Below are 27,729 nucleotides of genomic sequence, written 5' to 3' on the forward strand. Positions count from 1 at the left end.
AAATTATAAATAAACCTTATTCAGTAACCTTTCCACAGCCATTCTGGCTGGACCAATCCTCTGTAGTGTGGCTGTGTGCCATTCTGGCCACAGATGTGTGTGCACCTTTTTTTTTTTTTTTTTGAGAGAAGGTCTTGCTCTGTTGCCCAGGCCAGAGTATGGTGGCACAATTTCAGCTCACTGCAACCTCCACCTCCTGGGTTCAAGCAATTCTTGTGCCTCAGCCTCCCGAGTGGATGAGAATATAAACATGTGCCACCACGCCCGGCTCAATTTTTTGTATTTTTAGTAGAGACAGGGTTTCACCATGTTGACCAGGCTCATCTCAAACTCCCGGCCTCAGGTGACCCACCTGCCTCGCCCTCTCAAAGTGCTGGGATTACAGGTGTGGCCACCTTGCCTGGCCACATCTTTTAGTTTCTAAACATGCGAAGGTGTCTCATGAAGAGTTTGGTCACTCGATGAGATCTTATTCATGATTACATAAAAGTGGCTTTTTTCTTTTCTTCCATGGTGATTTTTTTTCCTTTTTTTTGTAAATAATACTTCCTAATATGATTTTTTTTTTTTTTTTGAGATGAAGTCTAGCTCTGTCACCCAGGCTGGAGTGCAGTGGCGTGATCTGACTCACTGCAACTTCCGCCTCATGGGTTCAAGTGATTCTTCTGCCTCAGCCTCCTGAGTAGCTGGGACTACAGGCATGTGCCACCACGCCTGGATAATTTTTTGTATTTTTAGTAGAGACAGGATTTCACCATGTTGACCAGGCTGGTCTTGAACTCCTGACCTCATGATCCACCCACCTCGGCCTCCCAAAGTGCTGGAATTACAGACATGAGCCACTGTGCCCAGCCCCTAATACGATTTTTTAAAAACTGTTTTCATAGCTCTTTTGGGAATGATAACTGATTTTTCAATTGGCAAAAATAATTTGCCATTTCTAGATTGACAGCCCTCATGCCATGTGGGTTCTCCACTGGATGTGAGGTGCTTATCACCAGCTCAGCCTGTTCCTTCCCTCCCCTCCCCTCGCCTCCCCCATTCTTCCTCATGATGTTTACTCATGGGAAAAAAAAACTTGGAATTTAGAAAGACACTTAAGGCTGGGCACTGGCGGTCAGGCCTGTAATCCCAGCACTTTGGGAGGTCAAGGCAGGAGGATCACTTGAGCTCAGGAGTTTGAGACCAGCTTGGGCAACATGGTGAAACCCCATTTCTGCAAAAAATACAAAAATTAGCCAGGCATGATGGTGTGTGCCTGTACTACCAGCTACTCTGGAGACTGAGGCAGGAGGATCGCTTGGGAGTGGAAGGCTGGGAGTTGGAGGCTGCAGTGAGCTGAGATCATGCCACTTTACTCCAGCCTGGGCGACAGAGCAAGACCCTATCTCAAAAAACAAAGACACTTAATTTCCTTGATTAATTAGTTCACTTAATTTTTCTTTGACAAATGTGAAGGAAATTGAGATTGAGAGTAGATTCTATGTCTTTTGCTTGCAAGGCAGTATACAAAAATAAGAAATTGGTATGATAGAAACACAATTTTATGACTTTCTCTGGTTTGAATTAATGGGTTTAATTAGAAGTTAATTTATTACCTTTTTTTTTTTCGAGATAAGGTAAGGTCTCTCTTTGTCACCCAGGCTGGAGTGCAGTGGTGTGATCTTGGCTCACTGCAGCCTCTGCCTCCTGGGCTCAAGCAATCCTCCTGTCTCAGACTCATGGGTAGCTGGCACTACAGGTGTGCACCACCACGCCTGGCTAATTTTTTGTTCTAATTTTAGTAGAGATAAAGTCTCACTATGTTGCCTGCGCTAGTTTCAAACTCCTGTCCTCAAGTGATCCTCCTGCCTTGGCCTCCCAAAGTGCTGGGATTACAGGCATGAGTCACTGTGCCAACCAGATTCTTTTTTTTTGAGACAGAGTCTCGCTCTGTTGCCCAGGCTGGAGTGCATTGGCATGGTCTTGGCTCACTGCAGCCTCTGCCTCCTGGGTTCAAGCGATTCTCCTGCCTCAGCCTCCCAAGTAACTGGGATTACAGGTGCCCACCACCATGCCCAGCTAATTTTTGTATTTTTAGTAGAGGCGGGGTTTCACCACATTGGCCAGGCTGGTCTCGAACTCCTAACCTCAGGTGATCCGCCCGCCTTGGCCTCGCAAAGTACTGGGATTACAGGCATGAGCCACTACACCCGGCCCCCTTTTTCTTTTAAGACAAACTTTTTACAACCAAAATAATTTTATTAGGACTTGCAGGAGATCAAGAAGGAACTTTCAAAGACTGGTGAAGAAAAATACGTGGAAGAATCTAAAGCCAGCAAGAGATTGACAAAAAGGGTGCAGCAGATGATCGGACAGATCGACGGCTTGATCTCGCAGCTGGAGATGGACCAGCAGGCTGGCAAGCTGGCCCCGGCCAACAGCATGCCCACGGGGTGAGTAGGGTGGCGGGCGCGGGAGAGGGATCGGAGACTCACACAGGGAGGCTGGTCTCTTTGCTGGATCTGAGCTGGGCCCTTCTGGCTCCAAAGGGCACATCGTAGCCTCTGCCTGGCTGCCTCTCCACCTTTGACCAGCAGTCCCAGCCAGGAACCCTCTGGCATGTCAGTCTCTGCCTCTCCGAGAGCAGTTCGTCCCTTCCTGGCCCCTCTTCCTCTTCCCACAGCCCTCTCCCCTCCCACTCCAACCTCCGCCTCTCTTGGCTTCTGTTTCCTCTAATTACCAGGCTCTCTTTTGCCTCTCCCTCTTCCTGACCCCACCCACACTCAGTAATGACACCAGCTCGGGCAGTCGGCCTTCTCTGTGCCCAACATGTCCCAGATTCCTGCAGCAGTGGCTGAGGGAGCTGCCGTTTTGTGAGTCCCTTCTAGGTGAATGAAACAGCTGTTGGGTGACAGCTGGTGCCCTGCAGGCTCCAAATCTCCACCCCCACACCCACAGTGTTGTAGGCGGGCTGCCCGTGGCAGACTGCTCATGCCCTCGTCCCTGCTCTTGGAGGCCCTCATCTGCCCAGGGCACCGCAGCCCCCATGGTCATGAAAGTATTGCCAAGTGGCCATAGGCCTGAGGACAACCGCCCAGCAGCCATGGCCCCAGAGGGGCAGACATGCCCGTGGAAACCCTGGACCCGGTGGTGTTTCTGTGTTTGTGTCCACGCTGGCCCTGGGAGCTCTTGGCAGTGTATGCAGGATGGGATAATGCCTTGGGGGTCCATGCTGGAGGTTGCCTGGCTCACGCGGAGCCGCCTGTGTCAGTGCTGACCACTTGCAGCCACAGGTGTGGGTGGTGAGGCCCCGTGTAGCAGGATGCCTGCCCGTGGCCACATGCAGGCTGTGCTCCCACAGGGAGAACGTCATCAGTGTCACTGAGCTCATCAACGCCATGAAGCAAGTCAAGCACATTCCCGAAAGCAAGCTCACCAGCCTGGCCGCAGCACTGGATGAAAACAAGGATGGCAAGGTCAACATCGACGACCTCGTCAAGGTGGGCCTTGCTGGGGACCGTGCAGGCCATCCACCACCTGCTCTGGGGTGGGGTGGGGCAGGGAGACTGTGCATTGCATGCCCGGCACCCTCGTGGGCAGCTACCCCCTCCTGTCGGGGGTTTGGGTCTGTCACTGCGACTGCTCCTTTAAGCCGCCGCTCTCATTTGAAACATCAGAAGTGAGAAATTATTGAAGTTACAACTCAAGTGTTGAGATAACAAATGCACCTAGTGGCCACGTGTCTCACTGGACCCTGCCCCCAACTGGTGGCACTGGGGAGCCGGGGGGGGCGGCAAATACCTCTCAGGGGCCCCCGAGGCTGAGAGGCGACTGCACAGGGAGCTGGGAGGCGGCTCACACCTGCTGGGGTCCCCCAAGGCTGAGAGGCAACTGCATAGGGGAGCAGGGGGGCAGCTTGGGGACCCCCCCCCCGAGGCTGAGAGGCGACTGCTGGGCTGAGCTCCCAAGTGCAGCCACTCAGGTTCCAGGGTAGCCCAGGATATCCTGGCCCAGGATCCAGTCTCTGGAGGGAAGGCAGGGCTCTAGCCTGGGTGCGCACACACCAATTTTCCCAATCACTGACGTCTCTGAGGGGAAGCTGCCTCGTGGCTCCCGGTGCATGCGTCAGGTTAGTGATTTTCCAGACGTCTAACAGAAGTGTTGGCTGGTTTCTTGCAGTTCAGTTTGGAAGCAAGGATCAGGTATCTACTGCACAGCTGCCCTTCCCTTCCCTGCTAGTCTGGGTGGCAGAGTGGGGACAAGGTCCCTGCATGTCACCCCACTCTGCCCTGGGAAGCCATGGCCCAGGTTCCCGGCCAGAGCAGGAACTTGACCCTGGCAGCCCCATTGTGCTGTCTGCCACCTGCCAAGGCAGCCCTCTGGCTCCTTTGTCCTCTCACTCTCTGAGCCCCTTCCCCAGGGCCTGTGGCACCCCTTGGAGGAATTGGTGCTCTGAGGACCCTGGGGCCCTCAGGCAGTGATTGCGTGCATGCTGCTGCCACCCCAGCTGGGGCGGCTGATGGCACTGGCCCCGCCTCCGCCTCACTGTGCTGTAGGGCGCAGCCACCTGAGCCTCTCCCTTTCCCATGTGTGTAGGTGATTGAGCTGGTGGACAAAGAAGATGTTCACATCTCCACCAGCCAGGTGGCCGAGATTGTAGCAACACTGGAAAAAGAGGAGAAGGTGGAGGAGAAGGAGAAGGCCAAAGAGAAGGCGGAGAAGGAGGTCGCAGAGGTGAAAAGCTAGAACCACCAGCCTGGGCACCTGTCCTCCTGCTGTGCCACCACCCTGGCAAGGGCCATGAGGGCGATTGCTTTGTGGTGATTCTTAGTGGCTCATCTAATATTTTGGCTGGAATAAATCAGAGACTTCCATAATCAAGTAAATTTTAATTTTCATCATTCCACGGAGATTCAATCTGTCTGGAATCCCGGAACCCCTCCACAGAATCGTGTCTGGATCCACACTGTGGTGTGGCTGCCACGGCCTCCTGGCTCCAGAGGCAGCTGGGCCGGGCCAAGGCAGGAAGTGCCCCCCCTACCCCCCCACTTGTGGCCTCGAGTCTCAGCGTCTGACTGTGCTGCCCTGTCCCCAGGGAAGAGAATAAGGACCACGTGGACTCTGCCCACATGGAGCTGGCTGCTGTGCCCACCCTCAGGGGCGTCAGGAGACACAGCCTGGCCTCCTCAAGGCTGAAGATGCCTCCATTCGCCTGTGGACCTGGATTTCTCGATTTCAGTGTCAATAGACCTGTCTTCCTGCACACTTTCAGTTGGATCTGGGTCACTGGAGACGGAGGTGTCTGCCATCTCTGTGGCCTCTGGAGAGTGACGTCCTCCTGCTGGGAGTGCTAGTTTTCACGTGCGGTTTTCCTTGTGTATCGGAGCTCTTTCTTGGCTTTCTATTTCCCCCAGTTCTTTAAGCAGTCAATTGGCACAGAGTTTCCCACGCTGGTCTGCCTACCCCAAGAGCCGTGCGACTCCGACGCAGCCCTGGCCATGGGGCTCCCTTGGGTGGTGCTTGGGCGGCGTGCCACGGGGGCTGCAGTGGATTCACTGTGTCAGGGATGAGCCTGGCTCGGGGGTTGGTGGGGCTCTGAAGTGCATTTGGGGTTCTTTGTAGCTTCTAATGTGAGGTTTGAGTCCAGCGTACCCACAGCAGCATGCCCTCCTCACTCCTTATGGTGTTGCAGGCTCAGGCCCCTGGGCTCCTTTAGCAAGCAGGCTGGTCAGCGAGGCACGAGGATCCGGCACAGGGCATTCCCTGGGGCTTCAAGGGCAATACCCCCAGTGCTTAGGGTTTGCCCTGTGCCCTCTGGGTGGGGCGGCCTCCCCGCATTTGGCATTCGGCAGCATGGTCAGGCTGGCCAGGGTGTGGGCAGGTGGTGTCCTGTGGCACCTCCACCTTCCTGCCCAGCCGGCTGTGTCGCACTCATCTTTTTTTTTTTTTGAGACAGAGTCTCGCTTTGTCGCCCAGGCTGGAGTGCAGTGGCACGATCTCGGCTCACTGCAAGCCCCACCTGCCAGATTCACACCATTCTCCTGCCTCAGCCTCCCGAGTAGCTGGGACTACAGGCGCCCGCCACTACGCCCGGCTAATTTTTTGTATTTTTAGTAGAGACGGAGTTTCACCGCGTTAGCCAGGATGGTCTCGATCTCCTGACCTCGTGATCCACCCGCCTCAGCCTCCCAAAGTGCTGGGATTACAGGTGTGAGCCACCGTGCCCGGCCCACACTCATCTTTTTAAGGTCAGGTTGGTTCCTGGCAAAAATGTCCCTCCGGGGGCCTCCAAGCATAGGATTTGGAAGACAGGAACGGCACAGGCAGCCAGGAAAGCAGCTGCGCTCAAGACGATGCCTTCTCCATTACTTGAAGCTTCTTTCTGTTCAGCCATTAAAGAAACTTGACAAAATAGGAACAGGAGATATTTCTCAAATTGTAAACCTTCGTGCAGGGACAGTTGGCTTCCAGAGGCTTTCAGATTTCAGTTAATTGAGAAGTTTGTTTTAGATCCTTAACTAATATTTATGAATTCTCTCACCCTGTGTAAGTAGCCTGGTGTTCGTTTGTCCAAGTGTACTTACCCTCGAGAACAAGGCTTGCAGTTGCCAGGTGTGTGCAGACGCCTCTCCTGTGAGCCGCATCCCGGGCCCATTCAGCTGCCCCGGCTCTCGTCCCCGTCCTCACTGCCTTGGCTGAGCGCTGTTGACGTGAACAGCCGCTGCCACAGGCAGCCCGTCCCACTGTCCCCTCTGCCCTGGACTCCGCGTGGCCTCAGAAAGCCGGCTTGCCCTCCGGGTGCCGCAGGGGCTTGGCAGGTGGGGAAGGCTCTGCCTCTGGTGGCTTCCGCGACATCAGCCGTGCTCTGATGCAGGCTTGCTCCCTCGTCATCCTCCCTCATTGTTCTGTGTGCATTTTTCTCTGTGTCCTGACCTTTCTTCTTGCACCTAAAAGTGCTGTCTGGGTGCAAATGTAAGCAGTGGTGGATCCAGAAATAAGAGCTTTGTGTAACAAGCTTCGTAAAACAGTCCTTTCTTACACCTGCCCAGTGCCAGACGCCCGGTCTTGGCCTTTTTCAGGAGCTGGGATATCTGCACCTGGTGAAAATGAAACGAATTCCTGATCTAGGAATTCAGTATTTCCTCCTCACTCCAGCTAAGCACTCAGTTTTTTGTTTTTTGTTTTTTGTTTTTTTGATACGGAGTCTTGCTCTGTCACCTGGGCTGGAGTGCAGTGGTGCGATCTCGGCTCACTGCAACCTCCACCTCCCGGGTTCAAGCGATTCTTCTGCCTCAGCCTCCTGAGTAATTGGGATTATAGGCATGCACCACCATGCCCAGCTTTTTTTTTTTTTTTTTTTTTTTTTTTTTTTTTTTTTTTGAGACAGAGTCTTGCTCTGTCACCCAGGCTGGAGTGCAATGGTGCAATCTCGGCTTACTGCAAGCTCCGCCTCCTGGGTTCACACCATTCTCCTGCCTCAGCCTCCCGAGTAGCCGGGACTACAGGCGCCCGCCACCACACCTGGTAATTTTTTTTGTATTTTTATTAGAGACAGTGTTTCACCGTGTTAGCCAGGATGGTCTTGATCTCCTGACCTCGTGATCTGCTCATCTCAGCCTCCCAAAGTGCTGGGATTACGGGCAAGTTTTTAATAGAGACGGGGTTTCATCATGTTGGTCAGGCTGGTCTTGAACTCCTGACCTCAGGTGAGCCACCCGCCTCAGCCTCCCAAAGTGCTGGGATTACAGGCGTGAGCCACCGTGCCCAGCCTAAACTCTCAGTTCTAACGTAGGGATTCAGGAATTGGGCATATGGATTTCAGACTCCTTTTGCAATGTCACAATCCAGACTTTTTTTTTAATGAAGGACACCCCACAGTGGCTCGCGTGGGTCCCGGTGCTGACAGGAACGTGCTGGGGAGCAGGCTCTGTCTTTGTTCGCAGTGGGTCCTGGTGCTGGCAGGAGTGTGCTGGCGAGCCGGCTCTGTCTTTGTGCATCCTTCAGGGGTCCTAGGGCTGACTCCACCGGACAGCCCGTCCTGGGCTGTGTTAAGCACCTTTTGTAGAAATCGTATTTTTATTAAAACATCAAATCTGTGTTCCTGTAACAGTGCAGAGTAATATTTCTGAACCGTTGGGCACACAGGAGCGAGTGGAAGCCGGCAGAGCTGTCCACGTGGCTGCAGGGGCTGGGCCTTGGGGCGCGTGTGGCTGTGAGGCCAGTTCCAGAAGGAGCCTCACCATCCCTGGGGGTTTGAGTGCTGGGCCGCCCTCCATGGGTTCAGCCCTTGGCTTCACTCTTCTTGCCCTGCAGGATGGGCCTGTAGGGTCAGGAGACCCACGTTCCCAGGTCCTGTGACAGCGTGAGCTGCTCATGGAACAGTGTGGGACATTCTCCAGGCCAGTGGCCCTGCCACCTGGTCATGCTCTCCCTGCTCTGGGGACCTCAGTGACTTCTTGGGAGTCCTGGGGTTAGGGGCTGGGACCCTGGCCGAGGTGTCACCCAGGAGGGCCAGCTCTTCTGAAAGACTCCTCAGGCAGCTGAGGGGAAAGAGCGCCGAGTACGGCCCTAGGGAGTCCTGGACGAGGCAGGGCCTTCAGCCTGTAGTCCAGCCCACAGGCAGGGCCCAGACGCCCTGAGGGATGTGTGATGGCCGGGGGCCGTGGAGGGCAGCCCCCAGCCCGGACCTCTGGGTGCCTACCTGCCTCAGCGTGGCCCTGCTGCAGGAGTGCATGGATGGTTCCAGCACCAGGATAGCAGTGTGGCGTCTTGGCTCCCTACCCTTCTCAGTGGACAGAAGCCATCCCTTAGGTGCTCTGCCCACACTGGGACCAGGCCCTGTGGGCACCTCATGGGCTTCTCTGCAGCCCTGGCTGCTGGCTTGTTCACACTAAGGGTCCTCCCTCGGTGCCTCCCTTGACACCCAGGCCCTAATTAATCAGAGGAAATGACCCACAGCTGGGGTGGGAGGTGCTCACTCATGGGGACAGCAGCCCAAAGAGCCGTGAACAAACCAGGTGCCCTTGGTGACCCCAGGAGCCACCAGTTGTATCCTGGAAGCTGGGCCTCCCATGAGACACGTCCCCCTCAGAAAGCCATCAGCAGACAGCAAGGGCAGGGACCCTGCCAGCCTAGAGCACACCCAACCACTAGAGGGTACCCTGATGGGGGAGGTTCAGTTGTGCTGACAGCTGGGGTCTCTTGTGGGCTCACCTTCTTATGGGACGGGGAGGCAGCAGGGGAGGCAGCCAGGGAGCCCCTGGTGGGGCAGCTTCGAGGACTGCCCTGCCACCTGGGGTCGCTAAGGAAGCACTCTGAGGAGGAGGGGGCTGGCCCACCAGCACCTTCATGGGCCACTGTTCTCCCGGTGGCCCAGCCCTTTGGTCCCCAGCACCCATTCAGGGTCCCACTGTGCCCACCAGAAGTCCACCAGGGCCCTGACGGGAGAGGGGCCTTAGGTTGTAGCAGGGACACTGCCCAGCCAGCGCTAGGGGGCGCTCCCAGCCTGTGCTCTGAGTCCCATGCTCTGCCTGCCTTGGTGTGGATGCTGGAACTGCCTGCCTGTTGGCCTGGTCCCCCGACTGCCCTGCAGGCCTCAGCCTGTGCCCTTCAGGCCCATGTGGGCCTCCCCATCCTACCACTGTCACCAGGCATCCCATGGCCAGGCCTGCCTCTGGGGCCCAGCATGGGGTTTCTGGGCAAGCGGGGGAATTAGGGATGCAGAGTCCCTTGTGAGGTCACTGTGCTGCTTCCACCAGGCCCGCGCCCACACATACTTCCCTGAACAGGGTTGTTAAACCCTTGCCTGCCCAGGAAACGGGCCAGAAACGCCCCCTGACCTGAAAGGTGAGTTTGTAGCCAGAGTATTTTAGAAGCCAGAGTGAAAGTTCATGCAGCCCATGGTTGGGAAGCCCTGCTCTTGAGCCAGCAGAGGGGAGGAGAGACAAGGAGGATGGCAGAGGGGAGAAGAGCAGAGGGAGAACAGCAGAGAAGAGCAGAGGGAGGATGGCAGAGGACAACAGAGGTGAGGACAGCAGAGATGGGGAAAGCAGAGGGGAGGACGAGAGGGAGGATAGCAGAGAGGTTGGTGGGGAGTCAGGAGACGGCACGCCTCCTCCAGGAAGCCTTCTCAGACTTGCTCTCACCATGTTGTCCTCCCACCCTGCTAGGGCTATGAACTTGGGCAAGGGCCTGGTTCCATCTCTGGGTTCTCAGCACCCCCATCAGCACCTCATCTGCCCAAAGGTGCTGTTATCACTGTGGGGGACCCTGATGGAGCCCAAGGCAGTGGGGGCACTGGTTGCCTGGCCTGGGAGGGCAGAGAGCTGATCTGGAGGACAGTGGCCGCCTGTGTAGCCCCCAGGGCCCCATGAGGGCTTTGCTGACTTTTGGCTCCATAGGGGGATGCCCAGAAAGCTCCCCAGCTGACTGGGAAGGCGGATGCCAGGGGTGGGGTGATGAGGGAAGGTCTGCCTCAGAGCTAGTGAGACAGGACCCTCCCCACCACCAGCACCTCAGGAACCCATGAGCTGGGAGCAGCCAGGGCGGTGCACCCCCAGGCACCCTGTTCCTTTCCACCAGGCCCCTCCCATAAACACTCCTTGCCCTTGGGGCTCCCAGACCACCAGTGACCTTCGGTGCTGCTGCCAGCATCCAGCCCACGCAACTGGGACCACCTGGCAGACCGTGCCCCCTCCCTCCCCTATCGCAGAAGAACTGGAGGCAGAAAGCACAGGGCCAGGTTAGGAACCAGGTGTCTTTATTTTTTGGAAAGTTCGTCGCTGGGTTAACAAAATCGCACCTGCCGGTTTGGGTGACACCTCTGGCCACCATGCACTGGGCCCCAAGAAGAGACTCCCCTGAGCCATGGCCCTGCAGGCAAGCAAGGGACAGCCACCCAGACTCAGGGCCCAGTAACAGTACAGAACAAACCAACTGAATTCACGGCTTCCCTCCAAGCCTTGAAAGGTAGCAGTCCAGGCTATAAAACTCTAGAAGCATTGCGTAAGAAGTGTTAAGTCTACAGCAAATACATCTTGTAAAAACTCAATAAATTATATATATAGATATATATAAACTTGTAACATCTAATAACATCTGAACCTGCACGCAGGGCCGGCGCCTCCCTGGAAACCGTCTCCCTGCCTGGGACACACAGCAATTAGAAGAATTTGAAAATACCAGCTTGCTTTGAAGTCCAAAAAATAAATCTCCTAAAGAAAAATCCTACAGAAGTCTAATTCTCCTGAAAAAGGACAAAGGAAATAAAATATCCTCACTGGAATCACCTCCAACTATTAACAACCTTTTAGGCTTCGAGGGGATCCTCCAGCTCCAGGGCAGGCCGGACGTACATTCTTGGCCGTCCCTCTATAGGCGGATAAACCTTCTCGGCTGTTAATAAGTTAAAAATTAAAACTCTCCGCCATGTGGCTGGCTAAATGCTAGAAGTGTTGGGGTGTGGGAACAAGGGTGCCAGGGGCCCATAAATAGCTTTACAAATATACAGGTCCAGTTTTAAAACAAAATCGCGGTGCCAGAAAAGGCCCTGCTCCTCTGCTCGCATGGGTGAGACCCCCTGGGGCCTCCCTCCCCCCACCGCCCCCACCGCCCAGGGCCACACCTGCCTCCTGTGCCCCCAGGGTCGCAGGCCTGCGTTGTACCAGCCTTTTCCTCTTCCATATATCTTATATATATGTATGTATATATACCATATACACAGCATCTATTTATAGAAATGTACACTAGTTTCTGGAATAAACCTTTTGGATAAAAGGTAAAGGCTCCCATCTTCAGGTACCCGTAATTTCAGTCTCTGAGGGGCAGGGTGGGAACTGGGAAGGCCTGGAAGTGGGGAGGCGGTGCCACTAACACCCCAGGCACAAGGTGCTGGACACGTGGGGCTTCCCTGCAGGCTCAGCTTTGGGTGTGGGAGGGGCCGAGGCTCACCCTGTGATGTCCCGTGGTGCAAAGGCAGAGGCCGGAGCCATGTTGGGCCCAGCTCCCTGCCCCACAGGGGTCCCACCGGGTGGGCCCACTTACATTCTGCACTGGGTCCCCCAAGAACAAAGGCCCCTCGGTGCTGCAGCACCAGTCAGGAGGCCGTTGCACAGCAGTGGGGACACCCAGGGTACCTCTGCACCTGGAGGCCACGAGATGCACACACACGTGCGCGCACACACATACACACACACACACACACACACACACACACACCAAAGCTCTGTGTAGCTGTCTCTCCATCTGCACTGAGTCTCATGCCGGGGAGTGGCTGTGCACCAGCAGCAGGGTGGGCTGCTAGGGACCCCCTCACATTGTTGGGGACCAGTGGCCCTTCACGTCCGCGAGCCCCCACTGCTGGGTGGGGCCGCGGGCAGCAGGTCGTGGGCAAACACAGAGTCATCCCCTGAGGAGCTGGAGCTGGGGGTGTCCTGGCCACCAGGGGAGTACTGCTCGAAAGGCGCCGACAGGTCCAGGTACTCCTGCTGGTGGGAGGCGGGGTGAGCGCTATCCCACCAAGCCCCTCTTCGCACAGCCACCTCTGTGCCCAGGCTGTGCCTCAGAGGGCCCGCCCCACACCTCAGCACTCTGGGGGGCAGGATGGCCAGGGACGGCGGGGGGAGGGGCATAGGCGGGTGGCACCAGGCCAGAGCCAGCACTCACATCAGTGGACGTCACAGTAAGGACACGGTCCAGGTCCTCCACCAGCTGCTTGAAGGTGGGCCTCTGGGAGGGCGCAGCATGCCAGCACTCCCGCATGATCATATACCTGCGGGCAGGGCGCTCAGGAGTGAGCCCCGCCGCTTCCCACCTTATTCGGGAACAGCCTGAAGGGCTGCCAGTCCCTCCCCCGCCCAGCCCCGGAGGGACCCCACCCCTGAGGACCCAGTGGAGGGCCAGGGATGCCGCTCACAGGTCGTGTGTGCAGTTGGCGGGCTTGTCCATGCGGTGGCCCTCCTTCAGCAGCTTGAAGAGCTCCTCCACAGGGATGCCAGGGTACGGGGAGCCCCCCAGCGTGAAGATCTCCCAGAGCAGGATCCCAAAGGACCAACTGCAGGGGGAGGCAAGGTCAGGCTGTCCTGAGACTCCCAGGACAGACACCTGGGCGGGCACCAGGGGAATAGGCCAGGGCTGCGCTGCTGCCCCCAGGGAGGGGCAGAAACCACACCCAAGAGCTCCAGGGCACAGGCGTGGGGGCTGCAGCTGAGGTCCTGGCTCTGCCCAGTTCCCGCCTCCACCCCTGAAGCCAGAGATCTGGAGGACACATACACGTCACTCTGGTGAGTGTAGACTCGGTCAAACAAGGCCTCAGGCGCCATCCACTTCACGGGCAGCCGGCCCTGGGAGGGTGTGGGAAGGTGGTGTTGGCGCCAGGCGTCCTCCTGGCATGGCCCCCCCACCCCCCACCCCAGGGCCAGGCTCACGTTGGTCGTCTTCTTGTAGTAGTCGAGGTTGTGCACGTCCCGGGCCAGCCCAAAATCTGCGATCTTCATCACGTTGTCCTCAGTCACCAGCACATTGCGGGCAGCCAGGTCCCTGTGGATGCACTGGGGAAGGGGTGGGAGGCAGGGCTGAAGCCTCTCCACCAGCATCTCAGGGCAGTGCCCAGCCTACTCTACCCGCACCTGCTGCCCTGCTCACCTTCTGGGAGGCCAAGTACTCCATGCCCCGGGCCACCTGGTAGGCACAGGACACCAGGTCCTTGAAGGTGAGCTGCTCCTCGGGCGGTTTGCAGGTGTCGAAGGAGTAGTCCAGGCCCGGGGGCCGCCGTGCCCGCAGGAACTCCCGCAGGTTGCCCTTGGCCGCGTACTCCACCAGCACGTACAGGGGCCCTGGGGGCACGGGCTCCTCAGAGGGGCTGCCAGGCCCAGGACGGCCGCCCACCCGGCACCACCGCTGCCACCACACCTACCGCCCTGCGTGCAGGCACCCAGCAGGTTGATGATGTTCTTATGTTTCCCAATCATCTTCATCATCTCCATCTCAGACACCAGGTCTGAGAGGTCCTTGTAAGTGGCATCGTCTGTGCAAGGAGCGAGGGGCCGGTGTCAGGCGGCGGCGGCGCCCCCAGCCCTGCTCTGCACCCCTGGCCGCCCCCTCCTCACCTTTCAGCATCTTCACAGCTACGGTGACAGGCTTGGCGGCCCGGTCCTTGTCAATGCCAATGGCCTCCGCCATGACCACCTGGCCGAAGCAGCCCTCCCCAAGGGGCTTGCCCAGGGTCAGCCTGGCAGTGGAGGCAGAGGAACCATGAGTGTGCAAACTCGCCCACTCTCAGCCCACCACGGTCCCCACCCCAGCCCGGCCCAGCCCTTGAGGCCCAGAGCTACCACCTCCAGGAAGTCCTCCATGCCCCCGCTACAGCCTGCTCGTAAGGACGAAGGGTGTCACCCACAGCCTCCCACCCTTGCTGCCCCTCTAGACAGGGCACCTTGAGAGGGGCAGTCCCAGGAGCATCTCCACAGAGCCCCAGCCACACCCAACATCCGCCACATCCCTGATGGCCCCTAAACCCAGCCGGGCCTCTGACTGGTGGCTGTTTCACCCCCACCACCAAGCCCCCTACAGCCAACGCCGGCCCTCAGCACCACTGACCGGGCCCGAGACAGCTCCCATTTGGGGTCGGCAGGCAGCTCGAGCTCGGAGACATTGGCCAGCGTGGGGCCCTCCCCTGAGGACAGCCTTGCGATGCGCACCAGCGGCGTGTTGGAGCTCATGGACGCGTTGGACTCCAGGGACACCTGCTTGGGTCAGCAGGGGCAGGTTGGTGCCGTGTGGGCGACAGGGTGTGGAGGTACGGCCGGGGGTCAGTGCTGGGCCAGAAGGGGGGGCGTTCTGACTTCCACCAGCATTGAATGAAGATTTTTAGAATGTTTTGTGCCCCAAAGTACGCTAGGCTCTACATGGTGACCAGAGACAAGGAGAGGGGAGCCCGCCTGGCTGCAGAGAGGACTCACACAGCCCAGGACCAGCGTGGGCCGAGGGGGGCTCCAGGAGGCCCGGCGGGCAGGCAGCTCAGAACCTGGTATCTACTTTCTGTTACCTGTCGCTTGAGCGGGAAGCGGGAGATCTTGTGCACGGTGGGGGAGCCCAGGCCTTTCTTCGGGGGGCTGCGCAGGCGGCAGAGCGTCACAGCCGCCACCACCAGGATGAACAGGAAGAAGCCCGCCCCATAGCTGAGGACGCCTGCATACACACTGCCCGCCTCGTCAGGCTCCACCAGCTCCTCCTCAGCTGCAAAGACACGGGCGTTGAGGCCTGGCCTGGCCCCCCCGGGGCTCCCATGGATGCCCCCGGCCCAGAGCCACAGGCACCACTGGGCGCGGGAGGGGGCTCAGAACCTCAGCACCCACCCTGTCTGGAGGGTTTTGCGGTCAGTAACGCCGGTGAGTCTAGAGGGCCAGACCCTGGAGAGGAGGAGCCCAGCAGAGCCAGCCAGTCCCACACCGCCACCAGGCACCCGGGAGACACCAGAGCCGCAGGAGGGGCCTTTGGGGACCCAGATGGGAAGGGGGCTCGAGGGGGCTGAGGAGGCCCCTCTGGGACCAGGACCGGGCCAGGCCAACTTTGTCCCCACACTGGGCACAGGGCCAGGTGTGAGGGCTCAAGGAGCGGGACGGCCATAAGCCACAAGATTCCCGTCCGTCCTGGCGGCTTTGGCATGTCCCGAGCCAGCGTCCCCGAGACAGTGCGGAGCAGCAGCAGCAGAAGCCGGTACCTGGCAGCACCACCAGCCACGCAGAGTGATGAGAAAACCCAATAGAATTGCCCGCCAGGCAGGTGTACTCCCCGGCGTCCTCAAAGGTGACGTTGTGCAAGGACAGAACCTCTAGCTCCTTGTCGGTGGTGTTAGCGCCTGCCGTCTACAAAGAGAGAGCAGAGCGATAGGCGAGCGCCAGCACCACCCTGTGGGCACCGCACAGAGTCCACATGGCAGGATCCGGCCGCTGCAAGGAAAACGCCGCCACCACCAACTCCTCAGCCACCGCCAACTTGGTCACCGCCTCCGCCTGGTGCACCGGTACTGAGCCCGAAGCCAGGCCCCTCCACCGGCGAGTCCTCTGTCCCAGGTGAGCGGCAGGCGGGCAGGCAGCATGCGGGTTAGCGCAGAGCCGGGCGGGTGCAGGTGGAGGATGGACACATGGACACACAGGCTGGGGAAGCGAGCAGGCAGCGGGCAGGGGCGGAGAGAGGCGCAAAGGGGCGCTCACAGATGCCACGGAGCCGGCCCGGTGGGCACCGGGCACCTCCTGTGGGGGGCGCAGGCGTGCGGGAAGGGTCGGCGCAGGCCACAGGGCTCGAAGCGGGCGGTCACCATGGAGGCTGGAGCTGCCAGCCTTGCCGAGGCGGCCACGAGCAGAGCGCGAGCCGGGGGCGGGAGCGAGCAGGGCTGGGCGTGCGGGACGTGCAGGGCGCGCGGCCAGGGCCTTGGAGCTGGAGCTCTTGTGCCGGCCGGCATGGGACAGAGTCGTTACCTGCTTGGGGCCCGTGAACGCTCAGCCAAAAGGCCTTCTCGGCCACGCCTATGAAATTGGTGGCTCGACAGAGGTACTCGCCCCCGTCCCGCTCCGACACATTGGCCAGGCGGAGGCGCACGTCGGCCTCCACACTCTCACTGATCCAGGACTGCGGGGACAAGAGACCCGGCTCAGGCACGCCCCTGAGGCAGCCCCGCCCGGCACGAGGCAGGATGTGGGAGATCCCCAAGGTACAGATCGTGGATGGGCTGCGTCAGCCCCGAAGGCTGCCTGGAGGAGGTGTGGAGGCACTTCACGGTGGCTGTGGTTTCACAGGATGCACGTCTCTGCCTCCACCCCGACAACCCAGCCCAGACCCTCAGACAACCTCTGGTCACTGGCCTGCCCTCCCCCGGGCTCTTGCAGAACCTGTACCCTGGACAAGTCCCGATGCAGCCTCTCTGGGCAGGGTCTGGACTCCACCCTCGCCCTGCGCCTGCTCCCTGCCCCCATGAGACCGTCTTCTCTCTGAACAGATGTTTCTCTTTGGTCTTTGAGTGTCGCAACCGTCCCGATTCAATGGCCCCCACCCGGCAGCCATGGGAACAAAGCTAAGGGCTTCGGGAGGCGGGCAGACAGTGAGCTTGCACCCCACTGCACACAGCTGACGACAGCCAATCAGCCAGGTCGGGGCTCAGCCACCGCCTCTGCGGTCCCGAGGGGGCCTGGAGGGCTTGGCCACACTGCCCTCCTGTCCTGGGGCACCACTGCTGCCCGAGCCGCACCCACCCCCAAGAGGCCCCTGTGGGCAGCTCCGTGTGAGGGACTTCCGTGGCCGAGGCTGGCCCTCTGCAGACATGGAGACAGGTCCCAACGCAGCGGCCTGTGGCCCTGAGGTGTGGGGTGGCTGAGACTTGGCCCCACAAGCACCCCCACAGCTTCTTCCCCCGAAGCTCCAACCCCTAGGCCCAAATCCTCACGCAATCCCCAGCCAAGGGGCACCCTTGGGGCCAGCCCAGGAGCCCCAGCGGCGGCACCCATGTGCACACGGTGACCCACCTTGAGTACGGTAACGTAGGGTGTGCCATCAGGGCCCACCTTGCTGCCGTTCACCTCCACGTGCTTCAGCCACTGGATGTGGGGCTGTGCGTCACTGTACACCTTGCAGTGGAACTCCACATCGCTGCCCAGCACCGCTGTCTGGTTGGCCGGCAGCCCCGCCTGCAGGATGGGCCGGTGCGGGGAGCGCTCTGTGGGGGCAGATGACGCTCAGGGGCCACCCCCTCCCTCACCGCCACCGCCACTGCCACCCCCGCCCCCGCGCCACCCCAGGGCCCTCACCCAGCACGTCCAGCGTGTACGTCTGCCGGATGCTGCCAAACTTGTTTTCCACCACGCAGGTGTAGTTGCCACGGTCCGAGGGCACCACGCTCTCCATGACCAGGCTCCACTGCTGGTGCCGCAGCTGCAGCGGGGCACGAGTGAGCGAGCGGAGGCAGCAACCACCGCGCCTGCCGGGCCCAGAGCCGCCCCACCGCGCCCACCTTGATGCCGCCGATGCGGTGCTCGCCGCGGAACTCCTTGCCATTCTTCAGCCAGGAGATGGAGGGGGTGGGGTTGCCGGCGGCCGGGCAGCGGAAGCGGACGGTGTTGGCGGCCGGCACGGCCAGCAGCTTCTTGTCCATGCGCTCGGGCCGAGTCCAGTAGGGGGCCCCTGCTGGCCGAGGTGCATGTGAAGGCCGTGACCCAAGTGGCAGCAGAGGCCCCTCTGAGCAACCCCCTTCCCAAAGCTGCCCCTGCCCACCCCCAGCCTGAGTTTCCCGTCCTGTGTGGGACGAGAGCGGGATGAAGCTCCCAGGAGCCTCCCACATCTTGTCCCCACCCCAGGGCTTTCTCAGAGCTGGGCCATGTGTCCCCTCCCCTTCCCTCCAGGGTGCTCTGCCCAGACCTGTGAAGTCACGGGGCACAGGGCATTGTCCAGGGGAGCCCACCTGCCCAGAGAGGCATGCCAGGGGCCAGGCCCACCAACAGGGAGACTGAAGACCCAGGGGGTAGGGCCCATCTAGTGGACAAGCCAGGACCTGGGAGCAGTTTACCAGGAGAGGAGCCCAGTCGCCTGCAGAGCCAGGAGCCTTGGAGGCAGCTGGGCAGCACGGGCCCACAGGAATCAGAGACCCTACACCACCCTCTGCAGAGCTCCACGTCTGGTGGGCACCCAGAGACGGTGGCACCCTGGAGGCCCTGCCTCCTCCCATCTCGATGTCCAGGGCTCCCACCACCCCTCCCTCACAGCCCAACTGGTTTTTCTCCTTCCTCAGGGCTGGTGCTGCCTTCCTGCCGGGACTCCAGGCAAGGATGGGCTGGCATTCCCCAGGAGGGAAGCAGTCCTCCCCTCAGTGACCTCACTGCCAGCCCCCTCCAGGGACACGCCCATCAGGGACACTGAGGCCCAGCAAGCAGCAGTGTGGACAGAGGCTGGAAAGAGGCACCCCAGGGTGCTGAGCTCCCTCCCAGGCCTCCTGGAGACCCCCAGGGTGAGTTCCCCCAGCTCAGTTTGTCCTATGGACTCAGCCTCCCCTCCTCACCTGCTCACCCCACTGGCCCAGGGACCCAGCCCACACACCATCGACCGCAAGTCGTAACTGCCCCCATGTCTGTGCCACGATGACCCTCACCTGCACGCACTCCCCTCAGAGTTCCCTCCAAAACCAGAAGCCCCACCTCCCCGCCCTACAACTTGGCAAAGTCCACCTGCCACCGTTCCAGGCCAGGACACCAGGCATCATCCCCAACTGCTCTCCCACAGCCACAGCCCACCCACCAACCACCCTCCTGCCAGCCACCCTCCCCGCCACTGGTTGTGGTAGGTGCTCCTAGCGCCCTCACCCTGGGTCCATCCACCCCAGGGCAGCCATCTGAGCGCCCTGCCCTGCTGCGCTCGTTATCTGCGGGGTCTACCTCACCTATAGCCAACACCAGAGCCCCACAGGCCAGCCCTGGCCTCCTCCTGCTCCTGGAACCCCCAGGGCCCTGTGCCTCGGTCTCCCCAGCAGCAACACGGGTGTCCCCTTGCACCCCAGCCCCGCCACCAGGGTTGGGCATCTAGAGCCATGTCAGTGGCCCAGCCTCTCCTGCATCCTGAGGGGACCGGGCCTTTGGGGTGACCCCAGGGAGGTTGTCCCGGGGCCTTAGTCCCTCAGCTGTCTGTGGAGGGCAGGGCTTGGCAGTGGCAGCAGGCCCCACCCCGGCCGGCCTGAACCCTGGACCCTGCTCCCACCTGTGTCCACACCTGTGTCCTCAGCCTCATCCTCCCCGTCTTCGTCATCTCCCGAGGATGGTGCATCTGCAAGGCAGAGATGGCCCCGTCCAATGCCCGACCTGCCCCAGGAAGCCCCCAGGTGCCCCTCCCAGATGGGGCAGGGTCCCCCATGTGGGCAGCACTTCTTGGGGGTGCCCTCCAATCCACCAATGACCAGAGAGACCCCCAGCCACTCCTGACCCACGCAGGGACTCAGGGAGCCCAGCACTCGGCTCCTTTCTGTAGCTGGCGTGGCCCCAGGGCTCACCTGTCACCCGCACACTGAAGTGGCACAGGACGCGCTGCGTGAGCCGCTGCCGGCAGCTGTAGGCCCCGGAGTCCTCGTGGGAGGCATTCAGCACCTGCAGCCGCTGGGGCCCCACCAGGACACGCTCCGAGGGCACCAGCCCTGCGCCATCCTTGACCCAGACAGTGGGCCCCATGGGACCACCCCCGGGCGGGGGACAGCTCAGCTCCACAGCGTCCCCGCTGCCGAAGACCAACTGCTCATGCTGGCCGGGCTCTGGGCCCGGGACTTCTGCGGGCAAGATGGGCGACCATGAGGCAGGTACCCCCAAACCCGGCCCCGTTTACAGACACAGCAGTGGAGGCCTCAGCGGCCCTAAGTGAGGAAGGCTCTGACCCAGATCCAGGGTCCCACCAGACCAGGGGCTGGAAACTGTGTCCCAAAAGGGCCAAAGGTCTCTATCTTCAGCTTTGCCAACCAGTCTGTCCCAAAGACTCCGGTCTGCCTCGGTGTGACAGCCGCCTTCCCCACAGAACCTGCAGACAACCCCACGGCAGTGGCCCCACAACGCTTCACTTATGGACACGGAGAATTCAAATCTCAAAGTGTCACAAAGTGTGACTCTTTGTTCTTTTAATTTGTTCAACTGCTTGGAAAACATAAAATCCGTGCTTGGCTCACAGGCGGCACCACAACGGGCAGGTGCTGTGGGCAAAGGGGACAGGCTGCCCTTTGCTGGCTTCTGGCTGAAATGGAGCTCAGAAAGGGTGCCAGGGTTGGCCAGCCAGCCCCCTCGTGGTGCAGATTCACCCCAGGAGGGGTCCGTCCCTCTCAGCAGCCCCCGCACCCCATATGGGCCGGAAGAGCAGTTCAGATGGACAGCCAGGGAACAGAGCAGGCGAGAAGGAAGGAGGTGCAGGGTCACGTGGCCGTGGGGATGGCTCTGGGGGGCGATGCGCAGGTTCACCGGGCAGAGCACAGGCCAGAGCAGCTCGAGGGGGCCAGGGCGGGGGTGTGGGCTCCCTGGGGCGGGCAAGGTTCTGTATCCTGCAGCTCCTGTGGAAGCTCCACACAGCGGTCATGACAGAAAACACACCGAGAAGAGCAAAGTACAAACACGGCGCTGGGTCCAGCCAAGTGGGTCTCCCAAACCGGGGACTGGGGAGGCCCAGGCGGGCCCTCAAGGGGGCCTGGGGGTGGAGTCCTGATGCCTGCAGGGGGACTGGGGCCCCCTCACAGAGGAGGACCAGGCTGGGGGCAGGAAGCTGTGAGAGCCAAGGCAGGTCAGCAGCCCTGGCCCCTCCCTGGGGGCTGAGAAGCTGGGGTGCGGGCCCACCCACGGGCAGATGTGCAGGTGGCCCCTGGGTCCCTCCCCAGTAGCTGCCCAGCTCCCCAGGGCCACCAAAGCCTGTGACCCAAGGACACACCACAGGCAGGGCTGGGGGGACAATCACCCCTAGGCCTCCCTGCCAGGGCCAGACAATGCGTGCAGGCGGGCGTCCTGGGCTTGGGGCCGGGACGGGGGTGGGTGGTCCCCCAGGCAGCCTCCTTCTTCAGACCCAGCTGGGCGGGTTGCACCATCACTTGTCATTCTGCAGACGCGTGGCCTAGATTCGGGGGCCCAGCTGCCCACTCTGGCCACACCAGTCCCTGGCTGCCTGGCCAGGCCCTATTCTGCCCAACCCACCTAATCCAGCCGCACACGCCCAGTGCCCAGCGAGACCCTGCCAGCCAGAAGGGCCCACATTCATCCCCTGAGGCATCCGCAGGAGCCCTCGCCCCACAGGGACCCACAGCTCAAGGACTGCCCCGGTGGGGACCCCACAGTCAGGGGGGCTCCTGGCCTGACCTCCAGCCCTCCAGTCCTGGCCAGTGTCTTGTGGGGACCACCCAGAGCTGGAAGCTGCTCGAGGCCCCCCAGAAGGCCGAGAACAGGCTGGTCATGGCAGCCTCAGCTGCAGGCCCTGGCCCAAGGGCAACAGCCGGTTGGTTCCGGTTTGGTCTGAGTGGCGACAACAGGTCAAGCCATCCGCACAAGTATTCGCTTCAGCCTGGTCCAGCACGGGGGGACGGGGGATAGAGCAGCCCCAGGCCAGCCACGCCGGTGGCCATCTGCCCGTGTGTGGTGGGGAGGGTGAAGCCCTGACTGCCCCCCACTGCCTGCCTGCTAGGTGCCAGCAGAGGCCAGGGCACCCCAGCAGGGGCTGGGTGGGGAGCACCAGGTGAAGGACAGTGTGACATGGGGCATGAGTGAGCACTATAAACTCAGGGTCTGACTCCCACTGGGGAGTCAGCAGTTGAGTGGAGCCCCCATACCCCACCCAGCTGCCAGGCATGGGGAGAGCTATAGCCCCCCAGCAGCCCCAGGAAGGGTTCTTTCTTTCTTGATCAACAAAAGGGAGGCCCCATTGACACCACACAGACACTGGTGCCCAAACACATCGTAGACAAAACTCCTGCTGTACCCAAGGCAGGGTAGGAGGCAACGCCTCCCACCTCCCACGCTTCTAGGGATCCCACAACACGTGCTCCCGCCGGCGCCCCAACCCCCCACAGTGCCGACCTCCACTTGAGCTCCACATGCCAACAGCCCTCTGCTGTGTCCCAGAGGGGCTCTGCTGGACCTGGGAGGCGTTTCCTAGTCCCAGAGTCTCCACCACTCTGCCACTCACAGGTCCTGTACCTCAGTTTCCCCCACTGTGGCACAATGTAAAACTCCCACCCCACAGGCCCGGGAGCCCCGGGAGGGCACCACGCCCTGAAGTGGCTGGAGGAGTGAGAGTGGGGGTGAGAGGTGCTCCCTGCCCTGGGTCTTTGGCCCCAAGACTGATGTCCATTAGGCCAGGGTGCTGGGGACGACCAAACTCTGGCCTGGGGAACCTTTCTCCAGGTTTTGGGTCTCCGCAGTGGAGGCCCAGTGCATGTGAGGGAGCATGGGTGAGAGGGTGGGGGAGCCTTGCTCCATCATAAGCCCCTTGGGTTGACCCCAGAGAACAAGGATCAAATCCTCGCTTCTGGAGCTGCCCCAGGGGTTTATTTGGGCTTTGGGGTAACATGAGGGCCTGGGGTCACGGAACAACACGTTCTGGTTTGGGATGCAAATGAAGTTCTTTGCAGCTCTCTGGGGTACAGGAGGTATTGCCAGGTAGGGGCTATAAAATAGCCTAAGAGGAGGGGACCCCAAAAGTCCAGCCTCCCTGTCTCCCCACCTGGAGTTTCACAATAAAGTCAGGAAAAAAGGGATCCGGAGGCTGGGCAGGCTAAAGAGGGTTTGCCAGGGTTATCTGGCCTAATCCTTCAAACAGCCCTGCCATTATCGGTTCTCTTGGACAGCTGAGGAAACTGAGGTTGGAAAAGGGCACCAGAGCCTGAGCTGGCAGCCTGGAGGTCTAGGCCGACCGCTACCCCGCCAAAGGTGGCCCCACTCCTGGCTCATTCACTCCCGACTCACTCAGGTGAGGGCTGCCTGCCTCCCTAGATGAGGTGACTTTAGACCCCCCTCCTCCAGGAGACCCCAAGGCCCCGGGCTCCCACTCAAGCTCAACTGTAACAAGAGGTGCCCCAGCCCCAGATCTAGCCCCAAGTGAGACCTGAGGGCTGGGGAGCTGGGAGGTGGGTAACAAGGGGTTCCTAGGCCCACACAAGGACCTGGAGGCCAGGCTCAGCCCAGGTTAATGAACCACCCAGAGGCCCACGCGGCTCAAAGTCCAGCCCTGCAAAGGAGGGGTAGGGGAGGTTGCAGCCAGCACCTTCGGGAAAGGCCCTGCACCCCCAGACCCCTGCTGAGTGGGGTGGGGCTGTGGGAGAGCGGACCTTGTCTACCTCCCTGCACCCTGAGGGGTCCCTCCAGGTCCCAACCAGGAACATGGCCCCATGGGGAGTTGGGGACTGTCCTGGCAGGGCCTGGGGTTGCCAGGGCAGTCCAGTGGCCAAAACCTTCCCCACCGCCCTTGACCCCTACCAGCCAAGGCTCCATAATTTATGTTCCCGGGCAAGCGCCAGCCTAGACCTCAGTACATTCCACGAGGTCTTTGTATTTTTACTGCCCGGCCCATCTTGTTAAGGAACCGGATTAAGTTTATTGACCGATCAACTCACTACCTGTTTCACCAGCTCCAGTGCGGGCGGGGGCGCCGCCCCGAGGGGGGGGGCGGGGCGTTCCAGGAGCGAGTCGGGGAGGCCCCGCGCGCCCGCAGGGGGTCTGGGAGAGGCTCCGCAGCCCGGCCGCCGCCCTTCCCCGGGGCTGGCTGACATTCCCGGGCCGTAGGGAGTAATATCTTTATCTGAATGAGAATGCTAAAGCCAGGCTCCCCCCGCGGCCGCCCCTCCGGCACCCCTGGAAGCGGGGCCGCCCGAGCAGGCGCTAAAAGCGCGCGCTGACCTCCCGACGGCCCCTGTCACGCCGCTGAATGACACGCACATTCAAGCGCCGGGCCACTTTCATTCATAAAAAAAATGACATTGTTCCGGGAGGCTGCAGCCGCCGACGGAGAAAGGGGCACGGGGGCGCGGGCGGGGCGGCCGCCATCTGCTTCGGCCCTCCAGGCGCCCTCCCCGGCCGGCCGCGCCCGCAGCCGCTCACACCTCCCCGCGAGCCGCTGCGCCGCCATCAATGCGCGGTCTGTGGCCGCGCCGAGGTACAAAGAAGCGGCTGTTCGGGCCTGGGCCCGGGTGGGGCGCGAGCTCACCGGGCCAAGGCCTCCCTCCGCGCGGCCGCCGGGCTGGGCTGTGCGCGCCCCCCTCGCCCGCCCGGAGCCGGCAGCGGGTGTACGGGGCGGAGGCACCGGAGCTCTCGGCCCGGCCCACGAGAAACCGCGGCGCGTGTGCAGGACGGGCCGGGCACCCCTTCCCCTCCCCTCGCCCCGCGGGACCTCCCTTCCGACCCTCGACGTCCCGCGGGACCTGGACCGCCAGCCCGGTCTAGGGCCCGCGGCGCTAGGACACGCGCCCCTCGCTTGCCTGGAGCCCGGCGCGCACCCACGGGGAAGCGCCCTCGGCCCCCAGGCACGGGCAGGGTGGGCAGCGGGGACGCTGGAGGCTGCGGCCTCGTCGGGCGGGCAGGGGCCGGGCTTCGCTGACGCGCACACCCACCCTTAGAAGTCCGGCCTCTCGCCTTGGCCGAAACTGGCCACAAACTGGGGCCCGGGGGAGGGGGACGCCAACAATGGGAACTTTCCGTCTGCGCAGAACCCGAATAACAACAGCGGGAATCGTGGAAACGGGGCCCCCCGCGTCCTCTGGACAGGCCAGGGCTAGGGAGCCGCAGGGGACCGGGGCTGCGGACGCCAACCCCCAGCCTGGCTCCCCATGGTGGCCTCGCACTTGGAGGATAGCTGCGGCTCCGGGCGCCCCACAAGTCGCCGCGCTATCTCTGGCCGCGCTCTCCGGGAAGGAGGCAGCGGAATCCCGGCGCTGACCCCGGGGCGTCACTCACACCCGGCGCCCCCTCCGACCCGGGTCCGGTTCCCGTCCCCAACGCCTCTGCCCGCACGGGCCGGCCTCTCCTGTGCCTAGTGGGTCCCTTCTTACCTGCCGCTCGCCCCACGACGCGCTGCTCCGTCCCCAAGGACTCCGAGGAGGCGCCGGCCACGATGGCCACGGCCACGCAGAGCGCGAGGGCGCAGGCACGGGCGCCCATGACGGGGGCGGGGGCCGCAGCGTCCTCAGGCAGCGCGCGCAGGCATGCTGCCCCCCACGGCCCGGCGCGGGCACCGGCGGGAGGCGGGCGCCGCTCGGGAGACTGCGGGAGGAGGAACGCAGCTCGTTAGAGGGGCGGACAGGGACGAAAGCGGCGGTGGCGGGCTCCTGCGTCCCGACTCCTCCGACCCCCAGCCGCCCCGCCCGCCGCCGCCGCCGCCCAGGGCTCCCGGGCCGCCTGGCGCCGGCCGCCTCCTCCCCGCCGCGGTCCCTCCCTCCTCCCCCTTCCCTCCCTGGCTGCTGCAGAGCCCTCCCAGGGCGGCGGCGGCGGCGGCAAACTTTCCGGAGCGGGAAGCCCGCGCCCCGGCCCGGCCCGCCGCAGGGACCTCTGTGGTTCCGCGACAGCCGCGCTCCGGCCCCTCCGCGAGCACAGTTAGACCCCTCCGCGCGCCTGCCCGGTCCCAGGCACTGACCTGGCGAGCGCCGGAGCCCGGCTCGCTACGCGCAGCTCCCGCTCCGGCTCGCTGTCCGCGGGCCCAGCTCCCGCCCCGTCCCTCCGGCCGGCGGCCCGCCGGTGCGTCCGTGCGACCGGCAGAGCAGGACCGCGCGGCGCCAGCTGTCCGCTACGCCGCCACCGCCGCCGCCAGTGCGCACTGAGCCTGGGCTGCCCCGCGCGCCGCAGCCAGTGGGGGACGGTCCGCGCCCCGCCCATGCCCCGCCCATGCCCCGCCCCGCTCCCTCCCGCCCGGCCCCCGCCCGGCTCGCGGGGGCGCAGGGCACGCCCCCTCGGGGCGGAGCGGGGCATCCGAGGGGGCGTGGCCGGGCGGGGGCGCCCGGCGGTCTCGGGGGCGTGGGAGCCGGGGCAGGCGGGCGAGGCCCCCAAACGCACCGCGGGGCGGCCCAGGGGGCGGCGGGCACGGGGCGCACCGAGGGCGAGGGCAGGCGTCTGTTTGCATAGCGCGCAGCTCGGGTCCCCTGGGGCTGTGCTCAGGAGCTCAGAGGGGAGGTCTCGGCGGGGGTCGGGATGTCCGGAGGCTTCGCCGAGATGCTGCGCAGCTGAACCCTGTGGTGTGAGCGGGAATTCCTCAGGTGGAGGAGGGCAGGACGGCATTCCAGGCTGAGCCTCCCGTGTGCGCGGCAGGCCTGGGGCAGCCCGGCGCGGCCTGCGTACCTGACTGGCGAGGTGCAGAGGCTGCGTTGACTAACCTGTGGCCGCAGGCAGCTAAGCCGCCTGAGTGCCCCGCCCGAGGGGTCCCTACCCCCGCCCCCCCAGGAAGACACAGGCCTGGGCTGGCTGACTGCCCGGCGTAGAATGAAGAGCAGGGGCTGGATACCCCTGGCTTGGGGAGCACAGCCCGGCCCTGAGGGAGGATGGCAGAGAGCTGGTGGCAGAACCTGAGCTGGCCCGAGGTTCTGGGCTCCACGGGGTGAGCTCAGAGTCCTGCTGAGGAGGGTTGGGACTGGTGAGGTGGGTTCCCAGGAGGGGAAGGTGCTGCCCTGCGGGGGACGCTGGGGGTGTCTGGGTCCCCTCACCCCACATGACTATTGGCTTCTGTGTCCACCCTCACAAGGAAAAGGCCATCTGTTCCCACCTTCAGGCAAAGCCCAAGGAGGTCCGGGGCCCATGGGAGCCAGTGAGCTGGCCGGGAGGGCCGGCCGGGTCTGCTGCCTGCCTGGCTTGTGGCTTCCAGGACTGGATGTGCTCATGAGGAAAATGGGCGCTGAAAGCCCCTCTGACTGGCTGCTTGCTGACCCCACCCAGCCCATGCACAGCCCCACCCTGAATCTCCCAGAGGCCAGAGTGTCCCTGGGCTGACCTCAGGGACTTGGAAGGGCCCTGCTCCCAGGGAGCCCTCATGCCCACCCCTTTGTGCCCACTTGATGGCTCAGCACCTGTCCTCGGTCACCCTCATTTCCTGCTCTGGCCAAGCCTATGTCCCCAGACCGTCTTGGGGCCCAGGCTCACTAACCTCCAAGTACACTGTCCAGTCCCATCCAGTGCACAGCCCCAGGTCACTGCCAGCCAGGCCCCCTCCCAGGACACCGTTCCCCAAGGCACAGCAGCACATTGGCCCTGCTTTTTTTTTTTTTTTTTTTTTTTTTTGAGA

The 27,729-nt window shown here is 62.0% G+C and overlaps 2 protein-coding genes across 12 annotated transcripts in view; one reads left to right on the top strand and one right to left on the bottom strand.

The window, feature by feature from the left end:
• LETM1 (leucine zipper and EF-hand containing transmembrane protein 1) overlaps positions 1-5,245 on the top strand; it is a 40,649-nt gene extending 35,404 nt beyond the window's left edge. For all 3 annotated transcript variants that reach the window (XM_030800947.1, XM_003278992.4, XM_030800948.1), the window contains 3 exons: positions 2,248-2,435; positions 3,344-3,482; positions 4,579-5,245. In XM_030800947.1, coding sequence (XP_030656807.1) covers positions 2,248-2,435; positions 3,344-3,482; positions 4,579-4,728 — 477 coding nt within the window. In that variant the 3' untranslated portion in view covers positions 4,729-5,245. The remainder of the gene's footprint in view (positions 1-2,247; positions 2,436-3,343; positions 3,483-4,578) is intronic.
• Positions 5,246-10,719: 5,474 nt separating this feature from the next.
• Positions 10,720-26,276, bottom strand: FGFR3 (fibroblast growth factor receptor 3). 9 transcript variants are annotated; one of them, XM_030800945.1, is made up of 18 exons: positions 26,095-26,276; positions 25,514-25,724; positions 20,006-20,275; positions 19,729-19,782; positions 17,984-18,153; positions 17,781-17,904; positions 17,499-17,689; positions 15,701-15,845; positions 15,020-15,216; positions 14,578-14,723; positions 14,088-14,209; positions 13,895-14,005; positions 13,624-13,814; positions 13,407-13,529; positions 13,252-13,322; positions 12,896-13,033; positions 12,646-12,751; positions 10,720-12,464 (listed from the first exon to the last, which is right to left on the bottom strand). In XM_030800945.1, exons 2-18 carry the CDS (start codon positions 25,620-25,622, stop codon positions 12,318-12,320), a joined length of 2,415 nt encoding a protein of 804 aa, XP_030656805.1. In that variant the 5' UTR covers positions 25,623-25,724; positions 26,095-26,276; the 3' UTR covers positions 10,720-12,317. The 9 variants fall into 9 exon arrangements, with proteins under 9 accessions (XP_030656805.1, XP_030656804.1, XP_030656803.1 ...); XM_030800944.1 differs by having other exon boundaries at positions 17,984-18,156; XM_030800943.1 differs by having other exon boundaries at positions 15,026-15,216; positions 19,717-19,782.
• Between the last annotated feature and the right edge of the window lie 1,453 nt (positions 26,277-27,729).

The sequence above is a fragment of the Nomascus leucogenys genome, chromosome 20, assembly GCF_006542625.1.
Source record: "Nomascus leucogenys isolate Asia chromosome 20, Asia_NLE_v1, whole genome shotgun sequence".
In the NCBI taxonomy this organism is placed as follows: domain Eukaryota; kingdom Metazoa; phylum Chordata; class Mammalia; order Primates; family Hylobatidae; genus Nomascus; species Nomascus leucogenys.

What these genes read in the sequence shown, in the direction of transcription:
- FGFR3 (XM_030800938.1), bottom strand. Translation starts at nt 25,622, where the DNA reads ATGGGCGCCCGTGCCTGCGCCCTCGCGCTCTGCGTGGCCGTGGCCATC. An exon ending in CGTCGTGGGGCGAGCGGCAG is followed by an intron (nt 20,276 to 25,513) that starts GTAAGAAGGGAC and finishes TCTTGCCCGCAG; the next exon opens with AAGTCCCGGGCCCAGAGCCC. An exon ending in GTACACGCTGGACGTGCTGG is followed by an intron (nt 17,690 to 17,780) that starts GTGAGGGCCCTG and finishes CTGCCCCCACAG; the next exon opens with AGCGCTCCCCGCACCGGCCC.